Genomic DNA, 19205 nt, shown 5'->3' with positions numbered 1-19205 from the left:
CACACACACACACACACACACACTCACACACACACACACACACACACAGAGAGAGAGAGAGAGAGAGAGAGAGAGAGAGAGAGAGAGAGAGAGAGAGAATCAGATAAGGCGAAAGGACAGGGCGAATACACGGGAGGGATAATAGGCATGTGTGAGGCTGGAGTAGGAGCAAGGGAGGTAATGGAGGCAGGTGGAGAATAGAGACCAGCAAAGGCTGAGGGCAAGGGGATTACAGGACACTGCAGAATTTGTATCACTGGTTGGCTGTATCACTGTCTACTACTCATGAGTCTAGCTAGTTCATATTGAGCTCTTTACACTGAACATTGGTTGTTATCTCTTGGATACCCTGAAACTATTGTCAGTGTAGGCGTTAAACAGTCATTATAACAGTCTTGAGGTTACTGTGGACAAGATTTGGATTTATTCACAATGACCTGGATATTCTCAAGAACATATTTATGTGTGTACTTTTTTGTATTAATAACCAGTATTTTATACTCATTAAGCAGTATAGGAATACCACTACCTGGTTACTCATTTCATTGGAGTATTAAGGTCAAAAATCTTATAGTTGGTAGTTTATTGAAATATTAGGAATCAGTAAGTTTTGTACTGCAACAAGCAATCATATTTTTTTTCTAAATATAAAGCTTTGTTGATAATTAGAATATGGAGAAATGTGTATGAAATCTTTGTGTGAAAGTCTAAAGAACACACTGGAACTCTAACTTCAAAAATGGTACAGGGTATTTTAACTCTGTCACTTCTAACCTGTCTACTCATGTTACCTCTCTTGTTATTGAAGAAGGGATCTGTAACTTTGGAGGTACAAAATTCAATGTTATTTATTAGTATTGTATTTCAGCAATGTCACAGTAAACAACGTTTTTGCAGGAAATTAGCTTTATTATGGTATGACAACATTTTCATGCATTTTTTTATTGAAGTGAAGGACATACAGTTTTTATTAAAAAAGGAAATAGAAAAACAGCATTATGCCTTAATTTAATCCACAGGTAGATGTCTTTCTGGGTTGAGAATTTTTGTTGTCTCTTTTAGCATTGCATACCAGGTGATAACATCACTCTATGTAGAATGGATGAGGGCTGTCTCATAGTAACCGTGTTCTGTTTATTTTACTCCAAGAGGATTTGCATTCTGCTCATAGGAGATCTGAATCCTGAAGCCACTATCACCCTCTACATAGTATGTGACGGTCTGCAGTCTCTTGTCAGGCAGCAATACATAATATTTCCCTTCCACTCGCCCTGCTTCATTTCCACTTTCTTGTTGTCCATAGTAATTGTTTGTAGGTGGGTCTTCAACTTTCCACTCAAAATTGTACTGAAATATAAGAAAGAGAATTATTTCCAGACACAGTATGATTTCTATATGGGAAACATGATAATTCAATGTACAGTACATTATTTACATTATATATATATACATATATTTTTAATAATTTTAAAAAACTCCAGTAAAAATTATCAACTAAAGACATCTGAGCACTGAAATCAATGTTGATGTGCATTGTAAAATCTTCTAGGTTGGTACACCACATCATTTCCCTCTTCAAACTTCTTCTTACACAATCAGTGTTGCAACCCTTCAGCTGGAATCTTCTGCTGTCCTGAATTACCTGAACACTGTTTGAAACATTAACTTTGTAAGAAGAAATTTGGAGAAGAACATGACATGCCCTGACAGCCCATAAGATTTCACCCTGAATGGCAATGGCCACAAAAGCCTTCAGACTTACGTGATACTGATGTTGAATGAAGGCTTACTTACTTTATTCAGAAATATATTTGATCAATGTACAGGGTGTTTTGTTTCTCCTTACACACCTAATTGACATTTAGGGGGTGCAGGAGGGGCAGTAATATGAATAAGTATGCTTGTCCAGAAAATGTGTAATTTTGTATTGCAGTTACAAACATATGGCACAATGTATACCAATGTAATTTGTCTGATGGACAAAGAAGAAAGAGTACTTCAATGTAAATCTTGTAATTGTTACATTTATAACTAACTACCTAATTTAATGTAACTTAATAGATAAAAAACCTACTCACCAAGTGGCAGCAGGCAAATACACACTTGTAAATGTTAAGAAAATTTGCAAGCTTTTGGAGACAGTGGCTACTTCTTCTGACAGAAGATTTGTAAGAGAAGGAAGAGGGATAAAGAAAAAGGACTGGTGAGGTTTAGATCATGCCGAGAGAGGAAGGTATGAAGTATTAGAGATGGTGGGAAGAGCAAAAAATAAGCAGAAGGGGGAAAAGGAGAGGAAAAAAGGAAGACAAACAAGGGAAAATTGGAAAAACATAGAAAAATTTGTACAAAAATCTGCTTTATTCTGCCAGAAGAAGGAGCCACTGGCTCTGAAAGCTTGCAAGTTTCTTTAACCTTTAAATGTTCATGTTCTTCTATCACTGCTTGGTGAGTGATTTTGTATCGTCCAATTACATTGTTTTAAAAAACAAATAACTTTCATTGATATAATAACTACCTAAATTGTTCTAAAAACAGAGTGGGAAGTGGGCTGTCAATTTTTATTTATTTATTTATTTATTGTTTATGGACGAAGAGAAGGTGTAATGTTACATGTCACTACTGCAAAATTCACGTATACACAAGCATTTTACTACATTAGTTACCTGGTTATAAATGTCATAGTTACTAGAGCACAGGAAATTACAAACGCTCTTGCATCCATCAGACACAGGAAATTGGGACACATTATAGTATGTGATAGCATGGAAATGATTCATCTATGGTCATTGGGTCTTACTGAAATCATTGTTAACCAGCACATCATACATATTCATTGACACAGAAGGAAGATCCCTATGGAATAGTCTGAAACATATCCTCATGCTCTGCATGTCTGATTTAGCATATGAGGGTCATCTCAAAAGCTCTGCACACAATTAGATAGAACCAAAGAAAATTATGGATTTTACAAAATACCTTCACAGACCTTCAACATAATTTCCATTCTCCCTTATGACAGCTTCCCAATGTTTTGGCAACTCCTGTATTCTGGATAGGGCACCTTCATTGTTGAGCTGTCTGATTACTCAGACCACCTCACTGGAAGCTTAACCAATTGTAACAAAACATTTTTCACAGACTCGTTCTTTCAATTTGGAAAACAAATTAAAGTCTGTATGTTGGGTGGAGAGGTGTTTCTCATCCATGTTTGTCAAACATTTCTTTCGCAGGTAAAGCAATATGCAGTCTTGCATTATCACACAAAATGTGGACACCAGCTGTTAGCATGTCAGGCCTTCTTTGACAAATTTAGGGTGCAAAACATTTTGCAGAAACTGCTTGCAGTATGTGTCTGTTAGTGACATCCATTGGAGCACTCTATTTGTGGCTATGACTCCATTCATGTCATATGCAAAAATCATCAGTTTAACCTTCGACTGTTTGCAGTGAAATGGAGAGTTGGAGCTTTTCCATTGTGATGACTGAGTTTTCAGTTCTGGCAGACAGACGATTCTGCGCAGATCTGGGGTGCAAATTTCTCGACCTCCACTATCAGATGGAAAAATGTAGGGTCCCCCTGAATATGTAAGGTGTGAACAACATGCAAGAACTGGCTACAAGGGTAACAGAGTACGTGTGGAGTGCATATGTGGGTTTTTTAGGTTAGAGAATTCGCTCCCTAGGCCCGACAAGACACCTCCTGAGATGCGATAAGGTAGTAGTAGACAAAACGTAACAGGGAATAACAACATTAATGTGGTAATAGTAAACTGCAGGAGCGTCTATAGAAAGGTCACAGAACTGCTCTCATTAATAAACGGTCACAATGCCTGCATAGTACTAGGGACGGAAAGTTGGCTGCAACCAGATGTAAACAGTAATGAAATTATAAACTCAGATTGGAATGTATACCACAGAGACAGGCTGGACAGTGAAGGGGAGGCATGTTTATAGCGATAAAAAGTGCAATGGTATCAAAGGAAATTGACGGAGATCCAAAATGTGAAATAATTTGGGTGAAGGTCACGGTTAAAGCAGGCTCAAAGATGGTAATTGGATGTCTCTGTAAGCCCCCTGGCTCAGCAGCTGTTGTGGCAGAGCACCTGAAGGAAAATTTGGAAAATATTTCGAGTAGATTTTCCGACCATGTTATAGTTCTGGGTGGAGATTTTAATTTACCAGATATAGACTGGGAGACTAAAATGTTTATAATGGGTGGCAGGGACAAAGAATCCAGTGAAATTTTTTTAAGTGCTTATCTGAAAACTACCTTGAGCAGTTAAACTGAGAACCGACTCGTGGTGATAACATATTAGACCTTCTGGTGACAAACAGGCCTGAACTATTTGAAACAGTTAACGCAGAACAGGGAATCAGCGATCATAAAGCAGTTACTGCATGGATGATTTCCGCCGTATATAGAAATATTAAAAAAGGTAGAAAGATTTTTCTGTTTAGCAAAACTGACAAAAAGCAGATTTCAGAGTGCCTGATGGCTCAACACAAAAGTTTTATCTCAAGTACAGATAGCGTTGAAGATCAGTGGACAAAGTTCATAACCATCGTACAGTATGCATTAGATGAGTATGTGCCAAGCAAGATCATAAGAGATGGAAAAGAGCCATTGTGGTACAACAACCAAGTTAGAAAACTGCTACGGAAGCAAAGGGAACTTCACGGCAAACCCAAACATAGCCAAAGCCTTGCAGACAAACAAAAATTACACAAACCGAAATGTAGTGTGAGGAGGGCTATGCGAGAGGCATTCAATGAATTCGAAAGTAAAGGTCTATGTACTGACTTGGCAGAAAATCCTAAGAAATTTTGGCCTTATGTCAAAGTGGTAGGTGGATCAAAACAAAATGTCCAGACACTCTGTGACCAAAATGGTACTGAAACAGACGATGACAGACTAAAGGCCGAAATACTAAATGTCTTTTTCCAAAAGCTGTTCTACAGAGGAAGACTGCACTGTAGTTCCTTCTCTAGATTGTTGCACAGATGACAAAATGGTAGATATCGAAATAGATGACAGAGGGATAGAAAAACAATTAAAATCACTCAAAAGAGGAAAGGCTGCTGGTCCTGACGAGATACTAGTTCAATTTTACACAGAGTTCCCGAAGGAACTTGCCCCTCTTCATGCAGTGGTGTACCGTAGGTCTCTAGAAGAGCATAGCATTCCAAAAGATTGGAAAAGGGCACAGGTCATTTTTCAAGAAGGGGCGTCGAACAGATGTGCAGACCTATAGACCTATATCTCTAGCATCGATCAGTTGTAGAATTTTGGAACACGTATTATATTCGAGTATAATGACTTTTCTGGAGACTGGAAATCTACTCTGTAGGAATCAGCATGGGTTTCGAAAAAGACGCTCATGTGAAACCCAGCTCGCGCTATTCGTCCACGAGACTCAGAGGGCTTTATACTCGGGCTCCCAGGTAGATGCCGTATTTCTTGATTTCCACAAGGTGTTTGATACAGTTTCCCACAGTCATTTAATGAACAAAGTAAGAGCTTATGGACTATCAGACCAATTGTGTGATTGGATTGAAGAGTTCCTAGATAACAGAATGCAGCATGTCATTCTCAATGGAGAGAAGTCTTCCGAAGTAAGAGTGATTTCAGGTGTGCCGCAGGGGAGCATCGTAGGACCGTTGCTATTCACAGTATATATAAATGACCTTGTAGATAACATCAGAAGTTCACTGAGGCTTTTTGCGGATGATGCTGTAGTATGTAGAGAGGTTGTAACAATGGAAAATTGTACTGAAATGCAGGAGGATCTGCAACAAATTGACGCATGGTGCAGGCAATGGCAATTGAATCTCAATATAGACATGTGTAATGTGCTGTGAATACATAGAAAGGAAGATCCTTTATCATTTAGCTGCAATATAGCAAGTCAGGAACTGGAAGCAGTTAATTCCATAAATTATCTGGGAGTACGCATTAGGAGTGATTTAAAATGGAATATTCATATAAAGTTGATCGTCGGTAAAGCAGATGCCAGACTGAGATTCATTGGAAGAATCCTAAGGAAATGCAGTCTGAAAACAAAGGAAGTAGGTTACAGTACGCTTGTTCACCCACTGCTTGAATATCAATCACCAGTGTGGAATCTGTACCCGATAGGGTTGATAGAAGAGATAGAGAAGATCCAACGGAGAGTGGCACGCTTCATTACAGGATCATTTAGTAATCACGAAAGCATTATGGAGATTATAGACAAACTCCAGTGGAAGACTCTGCAAGAGAGACGCTTAGTAGCTCGGTACGGGCTTTTGTTGAAGTTTCGAGAACATACCTTCACCAAGGAGTCAAGCAGTTTATTGCTCCCTCCGACGTATATCTCTTGAAGAGACCATGAGGATAAAATCAGAGAGATCAGAGCCCACACAGAGGCATACCAACAATATTTCTTTCCGCGAACAATATGAGACTGGAATAAATGGGAGAACCGATAGGGGTACCCAAGGTACCCTCTGCCACACACCGTCAGGTGGCTCGCAGAGTATGGACGTAGATGTAGGTGTAGATGGCTCAAAACTTCCTATCCAGGATTCATCAGTGCAACAATCCTTTTCAGAAACTGTTCTCCTTTTGTTCAATGATGTAGAAGGAATTCTTTCATGATTTTTCTCTTCACTCAGATCATGCAGAACCAACCTGGCAGTAATTTTTTTCATTTGGAACTTTTTACTTAATATTCTTTAAACTGAAGTGACAGACATTCTGGCCTCATATGCAATTTCCTCATGTGTTCTTTGCGTATCCTCTCTCAAAATGTCATTAACAATAACCTGATAGGTGCTGTCTGTTGCAGCTGATGGCCTTCCACTTCTTACCACTTCCTGTTTTGTCCTTAGTGCTTATATGATCTTTACAGAAACATGCATACCATCATGATACTTTGCTATGCTCCACTACATAATTCCCACATATCTCTCTCAAAGCACTGTAGATTTCCATATGGTTCTTTCCATGTAGGGATTCGATTTGGATATTGGAACACTGGGCACTACATGAAATCCAACCTGACTCAGTTTCAGCTTCCTTTTTAATACTGAATTACTCATGACACACCCATGCAAACTAGCAAACACATCTGTGAATGCAACACTTAAGGATTGGGAATTTGTACAGGCACTGATAACTGTACAGTTGAGTGTCCCACAAACCAAATATCATCATCTGAAGTCTCACTCACAACTTACATCACTTTCAATCTTATTATGCCACCATAACGATTGTGCATGTGCAGTGTGCAGGACTTTTGAAATGACCCTCATATGGCAGGACTGTCCTTTGAATAATACTAATGAATTTAAGCCATGAACTGTAGATCATTGCAGCATGTTTTTTAGGTTTTTTACAAAATGAATTGCTAGATAGCACCACCAGGAACTTACGGGAATATAAGGAAAGATGAAATCCCTGTATTTGCTGTTGTTAAATTACTGTGCATAACTAACTAAATAATCTGACCACTCTTCTCGCCCTCATATATTTGTATAGACTGAAATGAAATGAAGCCCTATGGAGAATAAGGATAGATGTGTGGTGTGTGTATGTTTGCAGGGTGGGGGGATAGAAACTACCAATTACATAGATACAAAATAGATCAGTTACTGTAATTTAGCATTCTACAATTTGACATACTCTGTGAAAATTACAGCCTTAAAAAGAATGTAGACACCCATTCTGGATGCACAGATGAAAATGCATTCATTTATTCACACATTGTGCTCCAGAAATCTCAGAATGAATGAGTGCCTTCTGATACATGGATGGAGTGAAGGTATACATTCACAACTAAAAACAGCTACTGCACATTGCTTCTGTAAAGTATACTAACAAGAAATGTGACTACTGCTATGTTACTCACATTGACAGTTAAAGGCAGTTGGGACACCTGATAAATTATGGAACAGAATGAGTGACAGTATACATTCACAAATAAAAACATCTACTGCACATCACTTGTGTTAAGTATACTAATAAGAAATTATGACTACTGCTATGTTACTCACATTGACAGTGAAGGGAATCAGTTGGGACACCTGCTAAATCACGGTACAGAATTGCTGTCCAGCACCTGATTTCACAAGATGGACATGTAGTACTGTCAATAGATGAACTAATAGTTCCTTCCCTAGGGATGAGACTGGGATGGGGTGGAGAAGGTTAAAAGGAAGGGTGGGTCACTCAGACTCCTGGGCCATTGTCAGATGTGGTGATGTGAGGCACTTTCTCTATGGCAAAGATTGTAGCTACTGAAGTTGTTGATGACATTTGGGCAACATACGGTAATTTAGAGAAAGCCTCTTCAACAAGTAGCCATGTATCTCTCTTGAACAAAATGGTTCTTGCTTATCAAATTTGTGATTAGAAAACGATAGCAATTTTGACAGAGTGTTGGCATTGGTATATGAAGTGGTGAGCATGTAGTTGATGGATTTTTCTTAAATCACCCACTGCTATAATCATTGCATTCTATTATCTGGTAGGCTTTCCATGGTACTGAATGTGTCAAAATTAGCAGCTTGTGGTCTGCAAACAGTTGGAATTTTATCCTACATTAAAAAAATGAATTGCCTTTTTAGTGCGAAAAATAGTCACTGCTGCCTTTTCTATTTGGCTATGATTCACGTCTGGCACTCTTATGTTGCATTCAGTTGTTTTGTGTCATGAACAGAGATATATGACAGAACTGTGCCTATCCAGAACTGCTGAGCATCTGTCACTAGGACAAAATGTCTTCCTAGTGCAAATATGGACAGGCAGGAAGCAGACTTCCAACACTTTCATATCTTCAAGAATGCTGCCTGCCAAGTGATGGACCACAAGAATTTGTCTCCCCTTTTTAATTTGATTGTGAGGGTATGAGACTGCTCAGCATTCAGTATAAATTTAACATGGTAAGTTGCTTTGTACAAGAATGACAAGAGTTCTTTCAAATTTTAGGATGCAGAAAGATTATCAGTCATATTGATTAGGGCCTGAGAGGACCTTTACTCAGGTCTGGCTTAGGTACTGAATGATCAGTTTGAAAAAATAATTATATGTACTTAATATACACTTAAACCTAAATACTCTCAAGTCTGTAAAATATCCATTATAGGTTTCAGACTCAGGGACTGTAATGTCATCAAAACAGTTCACAGGTTGTGATGCCCTCTCCATAATCTGCTCTCAGTATTTTTTAAATATTGTAGATGTACTCACAACACTGAAAGGCAACATATTATAATGATCTAGCTCAGTGTGTGTGTGTGTGTGTGTGTGTGTGTGTGTGTGTGTGTGTGTGTGTGTGTGTGTGTGTTCATCTTTACTGAAGAAGGCTTTGTCCAAAAGTGAGTAGCAATCTATTCTTTTCACAATATTGTTGATATTCCAGCCTGGACTTTCCATTGTTAGGGAGTAGGCAGGTAGTACACTACATCCCTGTCTTCCAATCTGTCTTATCCAAGCACTTCATTCTAGGTCCTTCATTCTAACTTTCCCCTCTTGGTTCTTGTACATATTGTGTTACCCATCTTTCCCTATAGCTTATACCTATTTTCCTGAGAATTTCAAACGTCTTGCTTCATTTTCTGTTCCAAATGCCCCTCCTCCCCCCCCCCCCCCCCCCCCTCCGGTAGAGAAATCCTATGAACATGTACTTCATTTTATTCAGTCTTGTTTCCATTATCAAGTGCAAGGTCAGAACTGCCTCTCTTGTGACTTTTCTAAAGCCAAACTGATCATCATCTAGCAGACACTCAGTTTTCCTCTCCGTTCTTCTATTATTCTTGGCAACAGTTCAGATGCCTGAGCAGTGATAGTGGATGGTGTAGTAGTTCTCACAATTATCTATACTGGCCATCTTCAGGACTGCATGGGTACTATTTTAGTGAAAGACTGGTGATATGTCTCCAGATTCGTAGAGTCTACAAACCATCTAGAATAGTCATTGGTTGCTACTTCATAAAGTGATATTAGAAACTGTTAAAGAATGTTCGCTATGCCTTATACCTTATTTGATTGCAAATCTTCCAAAGCTCTGTTGAACTCTGACTCTAATACTTGCTCCCTTATGTCTTCCATATTTACTTGCATTCCCTCTTCTATTACACTGTTAGACTGTTTCTTCCTCTTGTAAAAGACTTCAATGTACTCTTTTCACATATCTGCTCTCCCCTCTGCATTTAACAGTGGAGTTCCCCTTGCACTCTTAACGTTGGTTTCTTTGCTTTGAATTTTACTGAAGATGGTTTTGACATTTCTGTGTGTTGAATCAGACCATTTGATCACCATCTCTTTTTCAAATTCTTCACTTTTTCCTGCAGCCATTTTCCCTTGGCTCCCCTGTACTTCCTGTCTTTTCCTGAACTTTATTTTGTTCTTTTGTTGATCAACTGAAGTATTTCATCTGCTACCCACAGTTTTGCTGCAGTTACCTTTCTTATATCTATATTTGTCTGTCTGCCCAACTTCTGCAATTGCCCTTTTTAGAAATGTCAATTTCTCTTCAACTAAACTGCTATTGTGGTATTCATTATTGCTGTATACATGACATTACGGAAATTAAAATGCACCCCATCATTCCTCAGTAGTTCAGTATGCCGTTGCTTTACACTGTGATTCTTCTCATCAATTCTCTTAAAATCTGGTATTCTCTTTATCATTACTAATTTATGGTCTGAGCCCATATCTGCTCCTGTGTATGCCTTACAATCTTATTTGTGATTGTATTATCTCTGTTTGACCATGATGTAATTCAGCTGGAATCTTCCCATGTCTCCAGGTGTTTTCCAAGTATACCTATTCCTTGTGATTTTTGAACAATGTATTTGTTACCACTAGCAGAAATTTATTGCAGATCTCTGCTAGTCTTCTTTCATTCCTACTGCTGAGACCATGTTTTCTTGTAAATCTGTCTTCTACTCCTTCCCCTGCTTAAGTGTCCCAATGACCTATGATTATTAAATTTTCATTTCCCATTACATATTGAAATATATGTTCAGTATTCTCATACATTTTCTCTACCTCTTCATCTTCTGTTTGTGATGATGGTAACAGGCAGTTTTCTACCCAAGAGAAATGAGACATCATGAATCTCTGCCTGCTCCTACATCTTCTTTGAGAAGGCTGTTGGAAAAAAAGAGTGATTCCTTATGTCAAAAATCTTCAGCCACCACTGATGATTTTTATTCAAAATGTAAGCAGTGGTTGTTACTGAACCCAGGTTCAAGACATTCTGATTACTGATCAAAGGTACTACACCTAGACCATGGTGCCCATTGGAAGATAATTGCAAAGGAGATTGAATATGAGTATCAGAAATGTTACTAGCCTTGCAAAATAACAGAAATAATTGAAGTTACCCATTCCAAATTTCCTCTGAATCATCATATGCCAGCAACATAGGTGTTAATAATGCTGTTGTACATATCACTGGTGTTTGAGCTGTTGGGGGAAGATTCTCCTGTGCTGCTGTGCATTTTAGCAACTCATTCTACTAGCAGTTCCTATAGTATCTTAAAATGTCTTTGAATTTTCTGTTGGTGTTGCTGTTGTGCAACATCAGCTACTTCTGGCACAATTAAGTGAAATCGTGTCCATGGTGCACTATTAATGCAAAAGTGTTTGAGCTCTTCATCACAACTTTTGTTTTGTAGTCTGACACAGCCTTGGTAGGTCACTGTTAAGGAAATAAAGACTGAAGTACAATAAATAGCCAAAACTGCACTACAGGGCACACATTAAAACTGCAAGTAACTTCTACTCCAGTCAGTACCAGTTAACAGAGCCAGAGTCATCATAAATAGCAATGTACTATTATGTGGAGCTCTAAGTCAAAGTCCAGGCCCACAAAGTAGGGTAACAATTTGTATTTGATAATCCACAAACAGAGGCTTTTGTAATGATATGCACACAGCTGCTCTAGCTGTCTGTGTGGGTACTTATCTTGTGTGGAAGGTCAATAGCCATTTATTCATAACAGAAAAAATGGACCTGTGGACAGACAAATATTAGTGTCACCTCTTTTTGAGCTTGTCTCCCTCTCACTGCAGCAGTGAAAAATTAGAGAACCTCTTCCTCCACTTGTTTTCACTAAAGTTAGTCATTTTTCAATTGAGAGTTAATGTTGAACTGTGTGAAATGATTATGATAGTTCCAAAGCAATGCAGATAGTTGACCCATCTCTTCTAATAAGTCTATGTCCTGAACAAACCATTCAAATCATACTCCTAGAAGACCTTCCTGAAACTAATGTTAACCACTATTTACAGTATAAATCTACAGTGTGATTCTTTGATGGTGTTATAATTTTTGAGAATGGTGGAAAAGAGTAAATGTATCAATTTGGGGTAAGGGACCTTGGTCCTGAAGTGACAGAGTCAAAAGTTATAAGCAAATATTTTCCTGGTAGTTCTGGCAGTGGGATACATGCACCAGTACTGTTGTTGCTAAAACTGTAGGGTAGACAACATACAGAGGTGTTAGTATGGCCCAAAACAAGAAAAAATGTACAATAAACATGGGTTCTAAAATGCCTACCTTAAGAGCTGTGGACAATTGTTCAATGGAAGATATGTGTTCCACAGCTTTTAATGTATACATTTAAAGCCCTTGTTTATTGGATATTTTTTTTCTTATTTTGGTTTATGCTGCCACCTCTGAAAGTTGCCTACTCTACAGTTTTAGCAACAATGCTACCAATACATATATTCCACTTTCAGAGGTATCAGAAAGATTTGCTGATAACTTCTGACTCAGTTGTTTCCAAATCAGGGTCCTCACCCCAAACTGATATCTTTACCCTTCTCCATCAACCCTCAAGGTTTGTAACATCATCACAGAATCACGCTGTCATCTCACTGGCAATAAACGTTTATTTGACTGGCCTATAATTACCAGCTTCCTGAGACCCTTCCAGTTTGTGGAGGAAAATTACAGTGGTTTCCAACCAATCACCTAGTCATTTCTATACAGTCAGGTGTACTCAAAATAATGTAGTCAGGTAGAGCACAACCTTTGAGTCAGCCTCTAGATTAAATTAGATATAGCAATCATACCATAGACCCATACTGAGCATATGCTCTTGGCTGTGGAACATGTCAGAAAAATATAATACAGAATATATGTTGCAATAATAATTAATACACTTAAATCTGATGTTCACTCCACAGAACCATAATTATGAAGATCTAACAGACGCAGGAAAAGTAAAAAAAGATGAAGATAATTTTAATTTACAAAGTCACAGAATGTATATGTATGGGTTTTTGTGCTAAGATACCAAAGCAGTTAAGAGTCAATAAATTGTTCAAGCTTTTCTTAAATTTTACTTTATTGGTAGCTGAATGTTTTGTGGTGGTTGCAGTTTACTGGAAATGTGTGTTCTTCTATATTGGGCATCATTTTTCTGAGCCAAAGTAAGTGTCTTTATGTTCTCTAGCAGGTTATCATTTTAGCTTTGAATTTTTGATAAAAAAGATTTGTTGTTGTGGTCTTCAGTCCTGAGACTGGTTTGACACAGCTCTCCGTGCTACTCTATCCTGCGCAAGATTCTTCATCTCCCAGTACCTACTGCAACCTACATCCTTCTGAATCTGCTTGGCGTATTCATCTCTTGGTCTCCCTCTATGATTTTTACCCTCCTCATTAGTTATGTGATCTACCCATCTAATCTTCAGCATTCTTCTGTAGCACCACATTTCAAAAGCTTCTATTCTCTTCTTGTCCAAACTGTTTATCATCCATGTTTCACTTCCATACATGGCTACACTCCATACAAATACTTTCAGAAACGACTTCCTGACATTTAAACCTATACTCGATGTTAACAAATTTCTCTTCTTCAGAAACGCTTTCCTTGCCATTGCCAGTCTACATTTTATATCCTCTCTACTTCGACCATCGTCAGTTATTTTGCTCCCAAAATAGCAAAACTCCTTTGCTACTTTAAGTGTCTCATTTCCCAATCTAATTCCCTCAGCATCACCCGGCTTAATTCGACTACATTCCATTATTCTCGTTTTGCTTTTGTTGATGTTCATCTTATACCCTCCTTTCAAGACACTGTCCATTCCTTTTAACTGCTCTTCCAAGTCCTTTGCTGTCTCTGACAGAATTACAATGTCATCGACGAACCTCAAATTTTTTATTTCTTCTCCATGGATTTTAATATCTACTCCGAACTTTCTTTTGTTTCCTTTATTGCTTGCTCAATATACAGATAGAATAACATCGGGGATAGGCTACAACCCTGTCTCACTCCCTTCCCAACCACTGCTTCCCTTTCATGCCCCTCAACTCTTATAACTGCCATTTGGTTTCTATACAAATTGTAAATAGCCTTTCACTCCCTATATTTTACCCCTGCCACCTTCAGAATTTGAAAGAGAGTATTCCAGTCAACATTGTCAAAAGCTTTCTCTAAGTCTACAAATGCTAGAAACGTAGGTTTGCCTTTCCTTAATCTAGCTTCTAAGATAAGCTGTAGGGTCAGCATTGCCTCATGTGGTCCAATATTTCTACGGAATCCAAACTGATCTTCCACAGGGTCGGCTCCTACTAGTTTTTCCATTCGTCTGTAAATAATTCGTGTTAGTATTTTGCAGCCATGATTTATTAAACTGATAGTTCGGTAATTTTCACATCTGTCAACACCTGCTTTCTTTGGGATTGGAATTATTATATTCTTCTTGAAGTCTGAGGGTATTTCACCTGTCTCATACATCTTGCTCACCAGATGGTAGAGTTTTGTCAGGACTGGCTCTCCCGAGGCTGTCAGTAGTTCTAATGGAATGTTGTGTACTCCTGGGGCCTTGTTTCGACTCAGGTCTTTCAGTGCTCTGTCAAGCTCTTCACACAGTATCATATCTCCCATTTCATCTTCATCTACATCCTCTTCCATTTCCATAATATTGTCCTCAAGTACATTGCCCTTGTATGGACCCTCTATATACTCCTTCCACCTTTCTCCTTTCCCTTCTTTGCTTAGAACTGGGTTTCCATCTGAGCTCTTGATGTTCATACATGTGGTTCTCTTATCTCCAAAGGTCTCTTTAATGTTCCTGTAGGCAGCATCTATCTTACCCCTAGTGAGATAAGCCTCTACATCCTTACATTTGTCCTCTAACCATCGCTGCTTAGCATTTTGCACTTCCTGTTGATCTCATTTTTGAGACGTTTGTATTCCATTTTGCCTGCTTCATTTACTGCATTTTTATATTTTCTCCTTTCATCAATTAAATTCAATATTTCTTCTGTTACCCAAGGATTTCTACTAGCCCTCGTCTTTTTACCTACTTGATCCTCTGCTGCCTTCACTACTTCATCCCTCAAAGCTACCCATTCTTCTTCTACTGCATTTCTTTCCCCGATTCCTGCCATTTGTTCCCTTGCACTCTCCCTGAAACTCTGTACAACCTCTGGTTTAGTCAGTATATCCAGGTCCCATCTCCTTAAATTCCCACCTTTTTACAGTTTCTTCAGTTTTAATCTACAGTTCATAACCAATAGATTGTGGTCAGAGTCCACATCTGCCCCTGGAAATGTCTTACAATTTAAAACCTGGTTCCTAAGTCTCTGTCTTACCATTATATAATCTATCCGAAACCTGTCAGTACCTCCAGGCTTCTTCCATGTATACAACCTTCTTTAATGATTCTTGAACCAAGTGTTAGCTTTTTTTTTCTTATTTATTTTTTTTTTAAAAAAAAGAAAAGAGATAAACTGTTTTTGTGGTAGTCTTCAGAATGAAGATATTACCAGCATCTGACTGAGTTTGAAAGGGGTCTCATTCTGTGTCATCCTGCACCATCAGTGCCAGAGACTGCCGGCAGACAGACTAGGGAATTACCTTACCCTAGGCTGCCACCAACACCACAACACAAATGACTGTCTTTGGAGTGATGCCATGATTTGTAAGCTTGCACTGCTGATGAATGGTGTTGCATTGTGTTCAGCAATGAATCATGGTTCTGCACTTCCCTGGATGACAGTCATTAGCGAAGATGGTGGCAAACTGGTAAAGGTCCCTTACCTACTATGCACAGTAGCGTTACCACTGGTGTCATAGTGTGGGGACCCATTTGGTGAGACCTTAGATCACAAATGTATGTCATGGACATCCTGGATCCTCATGTGTTATCTGTGACTTGACAGTATTGTGGTACCATATTTCAACAGAACAATAGCCATCCACTCGTGTCTCTATGAACTGTCTGTGTGATGTTGAGGTACTTCTGTGGCCAGCAACGTCCCCGGTCTGATCCCAGCAGAACATGTGTGGGACCAGCCAGACATCAACTCTGCTCCACAGTCAGTATTTAAGATATCAAGGATAAGTTACAACAGTTGTGGGCCACTTGCCTCAAAGCGGGGACAACAGCTTTATGACACCTTTCACAATTGAATCAGTGCCTGCATCAAGGCCAGAGAGGTTGCAACTTCATACTAATAAGTGCACCCGTGGTGCAAAGTTCTTTGTAAATATGACTCAGTTTTGTAATCACTGCAATAACATCACATACCCTTTCAACCCATGAAGTTTCATTTAATTTTCTTCTCCCCTCTTGAGTGTTGAATTTGGTTCTGAGACTATAAGGAATTTATTTGCAGTGAATTTTACTCACAGGCATTGGTGGGCCTTCAGTAGTGGCATCAGCTCCTCCTTGAGGCATAGCACTTGCACATAAGATGAGACCACTGATGAGCAGTGCAATCACATTTACTTGCTTTGCATCCATCTCTAGTCCTCCTGGAATTAATTTTCAGTGGTGTATATTCAACAGTAAAATATATAATTTATTTTTAACATAGTTACACTCACCATATATTTGACAGATTTAGCAGTAGATAGGTACATAAACAAAACTGAACTTGTAACTAAGCTTTTGTGCGATGTCTTTTCTCAGAATTAACAAACAAAACAAAACAATACACACTCACATACAGAAATGTTGCTCCGATCCCACTGCTTGACTGGGACAAGGGAATGTGTCAGTTAGAGTAAAGGAGAGGAACAAGGAGTGGGGAAATAAGTGGAGAGATGAAGGGAAGGTAGGTTGAGGCCTATGGGATGGATAGGCAACAATGAAATAGGATAGGACTGCTATATGAGTCAGGTTATCTTGTTGCAGGCAAAAGATGTTGCTTATTAGCTCTGTTAATGAAGACCAAAGAAGACTGATCAGGGGAATAGTTGCAAATTTTTGTACTGGGTAGGGGACTGCCGTGAACAATGCGCTAAAAATTGTGAATGGTGGGGTGTGAGCATTGGGTTGGGTGGCATTTAAGGATCACTGTTTTATGTTCTTGAATAACTTAAAAACTGTGGCTTCTAATGAAAATATTTCCCATTACAAAATTAAACTACATTAAATCTCATACAAAAACAAAAATGCTATTAATTTTTTCTCTAGGGCTGATAGTTTCCATGCTACAGGGGATGGAAAATCACAGATGACTAAACACAGTGTATAAAATAAATGTTTGTTGTCAACTGTCATTCATTCACCTGGATAGCTGATTGCTCATTATGCGCGTATAAAAAGTTTTGCAGAAGTTACAGAAAACTTTCACAGGTGACTGCCTGTCAGATGGGTAGAATACGTGTGTGACAGAAATAGACAGGACAGGTCTTGCATCATGGTCTTGCACAGGGTATGCTGAATGTCACAAGGAATTGGTTGGAGGAATAACATAAGGATGGTCTACGATGTTCAGTTGATTGTGTAGACAGAAAAATTCCATTTTGAGAGAGATGAGGTGGATATTACTTCATTCAAGGTTGTAGTTGAATAGTAGTTGTATGATTTTCAGGACTGTGGGAAGTTAGACTCTATGGGAGAGACTTTTTAGTGGGGAGGGATGCCTTTTGTATGAATGGAGATTGTTAAGAGATGGATGACAACATCCAGGAAAGTGATACATAAAGTGGGCCAAGTGAAGGGATGCGAGAAAAGGAATGAAGGCAATTAAGGACTGAGGATATAGCATGTCTTGGTCTAGGGCCCAGAACTATGAGTAGATAAGCAGTGTTGGATCTTGTGCGGCAGGAAACTATTCCCCTCGGTGGCCCATAAACAGGTTGGCATGTGAGAATGAAGCTATCAGTCAGAATAATACTAGCTGACAAACACAGATGATTGGATATGAGTCCTAGTTTGACTCAAAGTTTTACGTGCTATATTTTAAATGAATAACATCTTTTGGCACAGAAGAACAAAATTTCACTTCTGTTCTTTTTTTTCCACTCTGGGGTTGTCTGTGCATTGTGGGCTTGAGGTTGAAATAAGGACTCAGCTTGGAATCAGGATGAAATGTAATGTAGAACTGCATAAAAACCACACCATGATTGACCAGTAAAATGGTCTGTCACTCATTAATAGGTTTAAAGACTCATTCCAGATTTTTCTCATCACAGGTTATCACAATTTATTGCTCTTTATGTTTTGCTACATGAGAAAGTTGTGACACAGATATGCCTGATTAAATGCAAGGATTGTTGCTGCAAATTCCAGAATTTTAATTACAAACAATATGTACGTGATAGGGGTTCCTAAGTTCAGTAACTCCTAGTACCTAAAACAAGGATATAAATGACTCACAGGAAAGCCACTACTGTGATTAACAGTGAGGTAGGTGGCATGTCAGTCAGCACGGATGTGATTTTAAGTCAGTATTCCTCAGCAACAAATGAGAATTGAACTTATTTCCTTTATCTACTTCAACAATCATTCCTCAGACTAAATTATGCTAAAAAGAATTATATAAGTAACATGATCACATAATGGGAAGAAATCAGACAGCAAAATGGACACATGGACACTCCTATAAAGATAAATGACATTTGGTACATGTCACAAGCATGGAAATCTGACAGCAAGCATTAACACATTTACTGCTGTCTGGCCACTGCCAACTATTGCGGAACTGCAGACTTGATTCCATGTGCCCAGCAGTAGCCACAGATAAGTTGCACATCAATTCCATGTGCCTGGCCTGGCAGTGGAACATCCATCATAGTGCATGTGGCAGTCATTGTGTTAAAGAGGAAGATTTGTATGCTAAACTTATCATCCATGGGTAAATGAACCCAGTACCTAATGTATGAAAACTCATTTACATGGGTACATCAACTGTGACAGGTCATGGTATTTTTCTACCAAGTATGAACTGTATGAACTATATTATGCTTGTGAGG

The 19205-nt window shown here is 38.7% G+C and overlaps 1 protein-coding gene across 1 annotated transcript in view; it reads right to left on the bottom strand.

The window, feature by feature from the left end:
* Positions 1–886: 886 nt before the first annotated feature.
* LOC126456940 (uncharacterized) overlaps positions 887–19205 on the bottom strand; it is a 60000-nt gene continuing 41681 nt past the window's right edge. The window contains exons 2-3 of the mRNA XM_050092878.1: positions 16633–16757; positions 887–1347 (exon numbers count right to left, since the gene is read on the bottom strand). Coding sequence (XP_049948835.1) covers positions 1135–1347; positions 16633–16746 — 327 coding nt within the window. The 5' untranslated portion in view covers positions 16747–16757 and the 3' untranslated portion in view covers positions 887–1134. The remainder of the gene's footprint in view (positions 1348–16632; positions 16758–19205) is intronic.

Source organism: Schistocerca serialis, chromosome 1, assembly GCF_023864345.2.
Source record: "Schistocerca serialis cubense isolate TAMUIC-IGC-003099 chromosome 1, iqSchSeri2.2, whole genome shotgun sequence".
Taxonomy (NCBI): Eukaryota; Metazoa; Arthropoda; class Insecta; order Orthoptera; family Acrididae; genus Schistocerca; species Schistocerca serialis.
The sequence above is the reverse complement of the archived record's forward strand: the minus strand, read 5'-3'. Positions and strand labels throughout refer to the sequence as shown.